The sequence below is a fragment of the Columba livia genome, chromosome 23 (assembly GCF_036013475.1).
Source record: "Columba livia isolate bColLiv1 breed racing homer chromosome 23, bColLiv1.pat.W.v2, whole genome shotgun sequence".
Classification (NCBI taxonomy): domain Eukaryota; kingdom Metazoa; phylum Chordata; class Aves; order Columbiformes; family Columbidae; genus Columba; species Columba livia.
In genome coordinates this window covers 3,187,846-3,198,408 of record NC_088624.1, presented here as the reverse complement: position 1 = coordinate 3,198,408, position 10,563 = coordinate 3,187,846, and the positions used below count along the sequence as shown (strand labels likewise).

The 10,563-nt window shown below is 57.9% G+C and overlaps 1 protein-coding gene across 3 annotated transcripts; it reads left to right on the top strand.

Annotated features, from left to right (window-relative positions):
- The first annotated feature begins 33 nt into the window (after positions 1–33).
- PHOSPHO1 (phosphoethanolamine/phosphocholine phosphatase 1) lies at positions 34–10,562 on the top strand. Of its 3 annotated transcripts, none has more exons than XM_065039760.1 (4): positions 34–240; positions 6,786–6,888; positions 8,141–8,242; positions 8,880–10,562. In XM_065039760.1, exons 3-4 carry the CDS (start codon positions 8,198–8,200, stop codon positions 9,639–9,641), a joined length of 807 nt encoding a protein of 268 aa, XP_064895832.1. In that variant the 5' UTR covers positions 34–240; positions 6,786–6,888; positions 8,141–8,197; the 3' UTR covers positions 9,642–10,562. The 3 variants fall into 3 exon arrangements, with proteins under 3 accessions (XP_064895832.1, XP_021151258.2, XP_064895831.1); XM_021295583.2 differs by lacking the exon at positions 34–240 and adding an exon at positions 2,116–3,010; XM_065039759.1 differs by lacking the exon at positions 34–240 and adding an exon at positions 5,036–5,257.
- Position 10,563: the final 1 nt, after the last annotated feature.

The window sequence follows — 10,563 nt, the reverse complement described above, 5'->3', positions numbered from 1 at the left end:
GATACACCTTGTGTTTTTTTTCCTTCCGAGACTTATGAAGTTCCCTTCTGTGGAAGATTAAACTGTCTGAGCTGCGTAACTACAGCCCGTGGTGGTTTGACACGATGCCAACAGGTTCTGGTTACCTGGGACACACCTGGAGAGCGGCTGGAGGTGAAGTCCATCAGCACTTGCCCATTCTCAGCACAAAACGAGCTGACGTTGCTTTCAGCCTGTTCTGTCCTGCACTATGATTAAGATGTGAGTGATTCTTAATGGAAAACATGACTTTATTCCTATATCTTATCTGCTTCTGAACTTTGAGCTCTACTGATTTTCCAGGGGTGCCCACAAAAGTTCTTCAGACCTCTGTCCTTCCAGCCTGATGATATTTTTTTTTAATGGGCATATAATATTTTTAGTTCACAGAGTCACAGAATGGACCGGGTTGGAAAAGACCTCAGAGTCATCAAGTCCAGCCCTTGGTCCAACTCCAGTCCATTGACTAGATCATGGTACTAAGTGCCATGTCCAATCTCAGTTTAAAAACCTCCAGGGCCGGTGAGTCCAGCACCTCCCTGGGCAGCCATTCCAATGCCTGACCACTCTCTGCAAAGAATTTCTTTCTAATATCCAGCCTAAATTTCCCCTGGCAGAGTTGAAGCCCATGGCCCCTTGTCCTATTGCTGACTGCCTGGGAGAAGAGACCAATCCCCACCTGGCTAGAACTGCCCTTCAGGTAGTTATAGAGAGTGCTGAGCTCAGCTCTAAGCCTCCTCTTCTCCAGACTAAACAAGCCCAGCTCCCTCAGCCTCTCCCCATAGGGCTTGTGTTCAAGTCCCTTCACCAGTCTTGTTGCTCTTCTCTGGACCCGCTCCAGCACTTCAATCTCTTTCCTGAACTGAGGGGCCCAGAACTGAACACAATACTCCAGGTGTGGCCTCCCCAATGCAGAGCACAGGGGAAGGATCACTTCCCTTGTCCTGCTGACCACGCTGTTTTTGACACAGGACAGGATGCCGTTGGCCTTCTTGGCCACCTGTGCACACTGTTGGCTCATGTTGAGCTTCCTGTCCATCAGTCCCCCCCAGGTCCCTTTCTGCCTGACTGCTCTCCAGCCACTCTGCACCCAGCCTGGAGCGCTGCAGGGGGTTGTTGTGGCCACAGTGCAGCACCCGCCACTTGGTCTTGTTGAACTTCATCCCATTGGAATCAGTTATAGTCTCTCTGGGGTACAGAATGTGCTGCTGGGCAGAAAACTCCTGTAAGGAGGGCGGTGTGGATGCGGAAACTGCGTCCTGCACAGGGCACACAGCCTGGAACCCGGAGCCACAGCTCGGCACGGCGTTTCTGCATTAAAGACAGCGAGCCTGCGCCGTGTGTTCTCCGGATGATTCCAGAGAACCGTGTCCTGCGCCACTTTCAGCCATTCGGAATCGACGTTTGTGCTGGTGCCAAGAGGGACCAGGCGGTGTTGCACCTTCCTCTCTTCAGCTGCAATTCCAGAATCAGCTGGGGGAGATTCTGGAGATCTGGGGTGTGTGACTGTGGTTTGGGGTTTTCTTTGTGCATGTGGTTTGGCTTTGGTATGTTTGCTTGTTTTGGTTTTGTTTTTTAACGCAGCAAAAACTAATTAGTAAAATTTCTTGAGTAGCGTGGGCAGGTTACGAAAATGAGCTGTTGCTCCATTCCAAAGCCATGACTTAGCGTGTTTCTCAGAAATGCACAGTAACCATTTTTCCCTACATGAAAAGTTGCAAAACATATTAAAAGAAGGGAAGGATGGGCACGCAGGGAGCTAAAATTATCAGACTTTCCGCTGTCTCCCCAAGCCCTGTTGGAGTTAATGTGTTTAGATTCCTGATGAGAGCTGATCCAAGTGCAGGAATCACCCAGGTGAAGTCGGGACAGACCGCAGCGCAGACCCCAAACCTGTGACAACCCCACGACCTGACGCCCGGTCGGTGCCCGACTCGCCGGCAAAGCGGGTGCGTTACGGCCAAGCACCATTCCCGTTTGCAACCTTCTTTTTGCGGTTTCATCGCCCGGTCGCCGCAGCTCAGTCTGAGAACAGCGACCGCGGGGCGGCCCGCGCTGGCGGCGACTTTGTCCTCGTGTCGTGCTGCGCGTTCCCGGGGCGACCTGAGTGAAAACTGGGGCGTTGCGGTGAATCGGGAGCCGCACAATGCACCACTGAGCCCGGTGCAGAACAGCTTCTGCCTTTGCTTTTCCAGCAGGAGCCCGAGCGCCGTGCAGCGCCGCGCGTCCAAACGTGCTTTCCCCAGGAAACACCCGTGTGCTTTCATCTCCTGCGCCCCGTCGGAATTACGTAATGCCATAAGACAACTTTCTCAATAAGCTTTGATAAAACTATGGGGTTTATTAGCAAAAAACTGTTGAAAAAGAGGCTCTCGAAGGGCTTGCAGGGGTGTTAACCTGCGTGTCCGCTCAAACAGCCAGTGCGGTGAGATCCAGCGCGTTCCTGTCCCAGGAGATGTCCCTGTTGTGTTATTTCTGATCTGGTCCTGCCCTGACCGCAGCGTCACTGTTTCCCCGTCCGTTCTTTTTAGTTTTTCTATAGAATTTCCTCCCTAAGGTTTTTCAGACAGTGGGTAGCTCAGTTGTGAGAAAGGAGATAATGATCAGTTTGCAGTTATATTAAAGCTACTCCGTACAGGCAAAAATCTGTGAAAAATGATTCCTCCCGAGGCAGTGCAAGCGTGGGGGTGTCAGCTTTCTGCGAAGCCTCAGATGTCACTAATGGTCCAAAGGTCTCACGACGCTTAAAATTAAACCTGCGTCCTGTTCCAGCCCCGGTTGGGTAACAGTGCCCTGGTTCTTATGCAACGCTGTGATTTCCGCGGGTCGGGGCACCCGCGCCGCCCTCTGCCAGAGCCATTTCTGGAGGGTGTAAATAGAAAAGGCGGCGTGTGGATTCGGTGTCGGCTGCACCGTGACCGAGTTCTGGGGCTGGAAACAACCGGGGCCTCAAAAATGGGAGCGTGAGGCAGCGCGTTACTGAACCGTCGAGGTTTGTGGCGGAACGCGGTTCACCGGGCATCGCCGAGGGAGCGGGGAGGGCGGCAGGACAGGCGCTTCGCCCCCTGCTCCGAGAAATCGCGTTTAGCAATTTAGGGCGAATTCATAGGAAAATTCCTACTTGGCCCAAAACGTCTCGCAGTCTGTGAAAATTTAAGCTTTTTGTTAGTACCGGGAAACAACTGGATTTTCTTATACAGCGTATAGTGGATTTTACTTTACTCATTTTAGGCATATATTGATTACCATAGGCATGTATTGATTACAGTAATCCATCCACTCTGTTGAAAGAAATACAGCAATCCTGTTAGTTGTCACAGGAGATAAGTTTAGCAGGTTGAATTAACCTCGGCTTTGCGATCTGTTCTGTTGCTGTTGGAGCGCTGGGTTGTTCCCATCAGGAATCGGAGTCGCTCCCCAGGGGGGGTTTGATCCCATTGTTTCTGCTGGGGAGGAGGGGGATCTGCAGGATCTGCGTGGGACTGTCACCCCATCGGTCACCCCATCCATCGAATGGAGTTTGCTGTGTTGTGGCTGGTTAGTTCTGGAGGCTTTTCCCCATATTGACCATACAAATGTTTTTCGGCCACCAAAATCTCGTTGCTATAAATGAAACAGGGTGTGTTAGCAGCTGTAATTGCAGGTTCCCCGGGGACTGGCTCCCCTGCCAGTATCCCAAAGCCTCAGTTGGAGGCCCCCCCAAAATATGGGGGAGCCCGTGGGTGGCAGGACAAGGGGCCCGTTGGGTTTGGGGGCTACTGAACTTGGCACCCAGCTCCTGTGTGCTATGGGGAATAAAGCAAGGGGGGACCAGGGCGGACAGACAGACAGACAGCTCCATGGACGCTGTGTTTGGTGAAAAGCCAGGGAGCGGATCCGTGTGGTGACACGGGGACATCCCCGCTGCTCTCGGCTCGTTTGGGGGGTTGGCTGGAGCCCCGCTGTGGAAAATCACCGGGGGGGATCACCTGCCAAACTGCCCTGGGATGGCGCCGGAGCGATCGGCACCCGCTGCCATTTGTCCTTTGGAGCGCCCCCCTCGCCCTGGACCCACTGGCAGATGCTGGGGCTCCGGGGGGGGAACCCAAAACCCACCCGGGGCCGGGGACACGGCGTGAGCTGCAGAGACAGCGGCTCAGGCTGAACGGGCAATAGAACCTTTCCCGATAAACCCGGTGGGAAGGGTCGGTGTCGTTACCGCTGTCCGTGAGCTCTCGGAACAGCCGCGCTTTGGCTGTAGAACGTTCTGAGCTCTGCTCCTGGAACTGAATTTTGCCAAAATAGGGTAACTTTAGACCCTTGGGGGCTACGCCTGGAGCGCCGGGCAACGTGGCGTTGGGGAGCTGGGAGCAGAAAACTGCTTTTCACCGAACTTCTGGATTCTGTTTGCGTCCTTCCATTCTTAGACTGTTTTAATTAAAGAGTAGGACAAAACCAACCTCTGGCGGTGTCTTAACGGCGTGTTTGTCAGGCCGGTCCCCTCCCTGCCCGCACCCTCGCCAGCCTTGGAACAAACCTTATTTATTTATCACAGGCACCTCCGGCACAAATTACACGTCCTGCAAACCCCAGATACCGCGGGGCGCCGCCCGAGCCCCGAGGGTATTTTGGGGTGCGGACACGGTGCTGGCGGGGCCACCCTGTCATTGGGGTCACCCTGTCACTGGGGCCGCCTTGAGCCTCGCCTAAAATTAGACCCGGGCCCCGCTGCGGTGCCCAGTGAGGCGGCTCCTTGGCCCGGAGCCTCCAGCGACCCCCGGGGCTGCGTTCTGGGTGCATTTGTGCTTTTTTTGCCCCTTGTTTTGGGGCAAAATCGCCCCAAAATAGCCAAGTCATAAGAAATGCTGAACGGGCTGTTTCCAGCAGTTCGGTGCCGGTTTCTGCCGCTCGGGGCTGCGCTGCCGCGGGGCGGGGGGGCGGCGGGAGCGGCGCCTTTAAGTCTCCCCCGCCCTCGGCGGGGAGGGGCGTGGCTCTTGCGGGCATCGCCCCTTTGGTGCGCGCCAGAGCGGCTGCCATTGGCTGCGCGGGCGGTGACGTCAGGGACTGCGGTTGTGCCGCGGGGCCGCGCGCGGCGCCGTTTGCGTTGCTTTAAAGGGGCCGCGCTCGCTGCAGTCCCGGCAGCGGCGCCGGCCCCGCCGCACCGGACCGCGCTCCCGGTACCGGCCCCAGGCACGGCCGGGCTGCCCGCGCACCCACCGGCACCGGAGCGAGCCGGGCGCTCCCGGGACGTTCCCACCCGGTAAGGAGGCGCCGGGGGCTGATCAGGCGTGAGGCTGCACCGGGGCGGCCGGTGCCGGTACAGGGATGTGCCGATCCGGTAGGACCCTGCGGGGACCGGGGCGGCCGGTGCCTGAGGGTCCCCACCCGGTGCGGCTCTCGGAGGAGCGGTGCGGCTGCCACCGGTACCGAGAGCGCTGACCGGGCAGGAGCCTCCAAGCACCGGCCGTGCATGAGTCAGCCCCGCCGGTACCGGCAGCACCCGGAGTGACCGGGCGTGAATCGGCACCGGTGCCGCTCCGCGGGCGGCGGGGGGAGCAGCCGGTACCGGAGCCGGCGCAGCAGCAGCCGCGGTGGGTCCGGCAGCACCGACCCGACTCCGAGCGGCACCCGAACCGGCTCCGGGCGGCGAGAGGCGCGTGCCCGGGGGGGGGACCCGCGATCCCGGTTCGGGGTCCCGCAAACCAACCGCCGGTCCGGCAGCCCCGCCCGCCCGACGCAGCATTTTGGGGCCAAAACCACCTGTTTCGGGGCGATTTGTGTTGCGGAGCCGGGAGCTCCGGGCCCGGCTGCGGGAAAATAAACAGCAGAACGGAACATCTCGGGGGGCCGAGCCCGGTCCGTCCGCCGCGGGGCGGGGCGGGAGAAGGGAGGCGGTGGCACCTCGGGGTGCGGGGGTTCGGGGCTGGCGGGGTCACCCGGGATTTGTCATTAATTTGCTCATTTGCTGCTGCGCGGGGAACTGCGGAGCTGGCCAGGGAGGGGAGCGGGTCGGGTTTTATTCCAGGTTTGGGTCGGGTTTTATTCTAGGATTGGGTCAGGTTTTATTCCAGAAGCAATGAAATCGCCTCCTCGTCCCGGTGCCGTGCCCGATGTGCTGTTCTCCCCTCTGATTTTGGGGCAGCAGGACTCTGTCCTCTGGTTTTGCCCTTAACACTGTCTGGGGAGGAACGGGGGTGTTGGACAAACGCATTTGCCAAAGGTCAGTGGTTGCGTTTTGAGCTCAAATTTTAGAAAACTCCAAAGGTGTTGTACACACCAGAAATACCAAATGGTTTCCGAAGGTTAAAATATGTGAACAGCGAGCAAGAGCAGAGGACAACGAGGGGTTAAAACCAGCCCAGGGACCGCGCCTGCCGTGTGGAAATGTCCCCGTGTCCCCGTGTGCCCTCGCTCTGAGGGCTCAGCGGTTCCGGGTCCCAATTCGGGTGCTGCTGCTTGTCCTGCGCTGAACCCGGGTGAGATTAAGCCCGAAACCACACGGCAGCACCGAGGTCCCGGGACACTGATCAGTGGAGATAAGGAGGGTGTGGGGTGCTGCTGGGCTCAGCCTCTCCCCCCCCGGGCCTCTTTGGGGCAGAAGGGTGGCTAGAGTGGAAGAAAACAGGAAGATTTGGGGGATAAACCACCCTGGGAGATTATCCTCCTGGTGAACCCATCTTTTATCAGGCGTATTTTGACCCTCATCCCAAACTCAGTTTGTTTAAGCCTTTGTGTTTGATGTGATTAACGAGCAAATCTCTGCTCTTCTCTTCTGTTCCAACGCTCAGGCTTTGCATCATGTCAGGCAGCGCGGCCGCTCTGCGTTGGTTTTGGAGGGAGCCCCTTTCGTGCGGGAGGCGGAGGGACGCGCTCCGGGGACGCAGCCGCCGGGTGAGTCATTTCTGTGCACAACTGCTCTGCTGGGACACGAGCCACGAGCCGTTTCCAGCCGCAGTGATGCTGTGGGTTTGCTGTTTGACCCCGGGACGTGTCCCGGCCCATCCTGTGCTGCAAAATGCAAACGTTTGGGCCAGGGGAGCTTTCTGGGGGCAGCTCAGCACCCCGTGTCCCCATCGTCCCTTACACGGGGTTCACCAGCCGTTCCATTGGTACCGCAGCCTCTCCTTGAGGTTTAGACCCACGTTATTTTTCTCACCGCTGGCATCTTTTTAGAATATAACAAAAAAATTACAGTTGCTCTTTCATATTTATTCTTTATTCAGTTTCTCTTGGTTTGGACCAGAAAATCGTGGCTAAAGCCACTCCTGGGATGGCTGTTGCATTATTTGGCTTCAAGTGGTGTCTGTAAATAAACACCAGCTTTTGGTGGACGCTTCTGCACAGAAATAACTAATTTGGTTCACAATAAGCCATTTTTCCAAGATTTCAAGCCAGTTTAGTTTGGAGAGCCCCGTGCACTGTCCACCTTCCAGCTGTGGTCTGGGGTTTCCACAGAGCTGTGAGTCACATTTGTGCCCAAAATAGCTGGAAAACTCTTCCTATTCTTGTGCTGGTGACAAGAAAACATCATTGAACTCCTCCCAGCCCCATGTCCCAGTGAGTTGTTCCTCCCATAACCATGTGCTGGAGTTTCCAGCCGGGCTTGGCTGCCAGGTTGGTTTATTCTGAGGTTTCTCGTCTCTTTGCTTTGATCTCCAAGGACCACAAGAGGTCGGCAAAAATCAGGAGCCGTAATCAGGGCTCTGCCTTCGCTCCGGGGCAGAGATGGGAACATCCTCCTGGGAGCTGCCGGGGAACCACCATCCTTCCAGCATAATTACTGCATTAAAAGAAACACCCCAGACTAATTATACTGGAAGAAAATCAGGGCAGTTTTGGCACAGGGGGTGCGTTGCCGGGGTTTGGTGCCGAGCCGTTGCGCTGGCCGCTCTCACGTGCAGCAAAGCCCGGCTGCTCAGGGGAGTTAAGCGGGATCAGCGGCATTAAGCGGGCTCTGCCGCTCCCCCCTCCCAGGTGCTAATTCCTCCATTCCTGGTGCGGAAGGTCCTGAGCGTGGGAGTTCAGGGCAGGACGCAGACCCGGTCGTGCTGTGACCAAACCATTAATGACCCCCCAAACCATTAATGACCCCCCAAACCATTAATGACCCCGAACCATTAACAACCCTGTCTCTGGTTTGCAGGCGGGAGAGCCCTGAGCTGCCTTCAGCCCCGCGCTACCAGCCGAGGATGCTCTGAAAATGCGAAGGTGCTGCGGGGGCGCGGGGCTGCCATGCCTGTTTAAGGTCAGTGCCATCGTCACCGCCATGTCCCCTCCCAACAGGATTGTCCCCTCTGTCCTCGGAGGCAAGGAGCAGAGATCAGGTCCCCATCCTGCGACCTCCGGCCGCAGACAGCGTGGGAGGTCCTGGTGGCTTTAAGAGGCAAAAGTGGGTTTAATTTGGATTTGGAGCGGGGCAGGAGGTGGCTCAGGAGCCTGTGGTCCCTGCCGGGGGATGGAGCAGAAATCAACCTGCAAAGTGTTTTCCTCTGTCCTGGCGGCAATAGGGGTCTGCAGGGACACAAACCCCTTTGCAGAGGTGGGACAGAGCTGGTTGGGGGTAAATAGGGGTAAATCCCTCCCGAGGACCCTCCCTGCGCGGAACTGGCCGGGCGGGTGCTGTCCTTGGGAGGATGCGTGCGGTGTCACCGGCACAGTGACCACAGGAATGGATTAGCGGGGACAAACTGATCTCTTTATAGGCAGATAAATGGCTGAGGGTTGGAGGGAGGGCTGTCCAAGGGGGATTAGCCCCTGCAAGCCCAGCCGGGCAAACGAGCCGCCTGGGGACAAGAAGTGTCGCTGTCCCTTGGTGTCCCTTGCTGCCGCCATCGCTGTGCCCAAGTACCTTGAGCTAACTGGGCCTGGTCGTCCCCTGGCAGGGTGTGGGGATGGCCAGCCCCCGGCCTCCCAAATACCTCCTGGTCTTTGATTTTGACGAGACCATCGTCAACGAGAACAGCGACGAGTCGGTGGTGCGGGCGGCGCCGGGGCAGGCGCTGCCGGAGCGGATCCGCCAGACCTTCCGCGAGGGTTACTACAACGAGTACATGCAGCGCGTGCTGGGCTACCTGGGCGACCAGGGCGTCAGGATGGGTGACTTCAAGGCCGTCTATGAGAGCATCCCGCTGTCCCCCGGCATGCCCGACCTCTTCCAGTTCCTCTCCAAGAACCACGAGCTCTTTGAGATCATCCTCATCTCCGACGCCAACATGTTTGGGATCGAGTGCAGCCTGCGGGCAGCCGGGATCTACTCGCTCTTCCGCAAGATCTTCAGCAACCCGTCGGGCTTTGACAAGCGGGGCTACCTCACCCTGGGGCCCTACCACAGCCACAAGTGCCTTGACTGCCCGGCCAACATGTGCAAACGCAAAATCCTCACCGAGTACCTGGCTGAGCGGGCCCAGGAGGACGTGGAGTTCCAGCGGGTGTTCTACGTGGGCGACGGCGCCAACGACTTCTGCCCCGCGGCGGCACTGACAGCGGCAGACGTGGCGTTCCCGCGGAAGGGCTTCCCCATGCACCGCCTGGCCCAGGAGCTGCAGCACAAGCAGCCGGGCGCGTTCCAGGCCACGCTGGTCCCCTGGGACTCGGCCACCGAGATCGCCCGGTACCTGCAGGAGCTGCTCAAGAAGAAGGGCTGAGGTTGGGCCGGGATGCCGGCAGCAGCGACCAGGCCGAGCGGGGCCACATCCTGCGCCCCACGTCCCAGCTGCGCTCCCGCCCCAGCTCCTGCTCCCCGGGATTGAAGCACTTTCTCCAGGTCCCAATTCTCCATCCCTGTCCAGGCAAAGCCTTCTCTATGCAGCTCGGACGTCAGCCCCGCGGAGGGCGGCAACACTAACAGTGATTTCTTTATTATATATTTTTTAAGTTTGATTTTCTTTTCTTTCCCTTTTGGCTTCACAAGAGCAATCCCTAGAAGCCATGAGCACCGCCAGCCCCAGCTCAGCAGCTGAGCCTTTGCCACAGGGTTAACTGTCCCTTGAGACTTTATTCTCTGAAATATCACGACACGAGGAACAGGAAACCTTTGGGAAGGTGGTACCTTGGAAATAAAACCTCCCGTAGCGCCCAGGGCATGAGCAGAGCGAGCGTGTCGCAATGCGGGGGGACCGGCCCTTGGCTTCCACCTCCACCCGCTGCTGCTGCTCCCAGGGGAATGTCCCCGTGTCCCGCGGGTCACCCCGTGTTTACTGGATCACACCGACCCCCTGCCCTGGGCCAGAGGTGCTGAACCCCCGGGAGGCGCTGGGGCTCTTCAGTATCAGCATCACCCCCCGGCCCCCGCAGCATTAATCGCCCTGTGTAATTGCACTCTGCCGGGAGCCCCCTGGCTGCTCTCTGCTTCTCCCGGATTTCTCCACAGCCTTACAGGTCCGAGGGCAGCTTGGGACCCCCCCAAAACCACAGGAACCCCGACACACACCTGAGCAGCGGGAAATAACCAAAGCAGCCCCAAGTTGTTCCTCCTCTGTCACCTCCCCCCTCTTTGCTCTTCCTCCTCTGGACCCTGGTCAACTGTGTGGAACTTAAAGCCATGGAATTAAAACAAAATACATATAT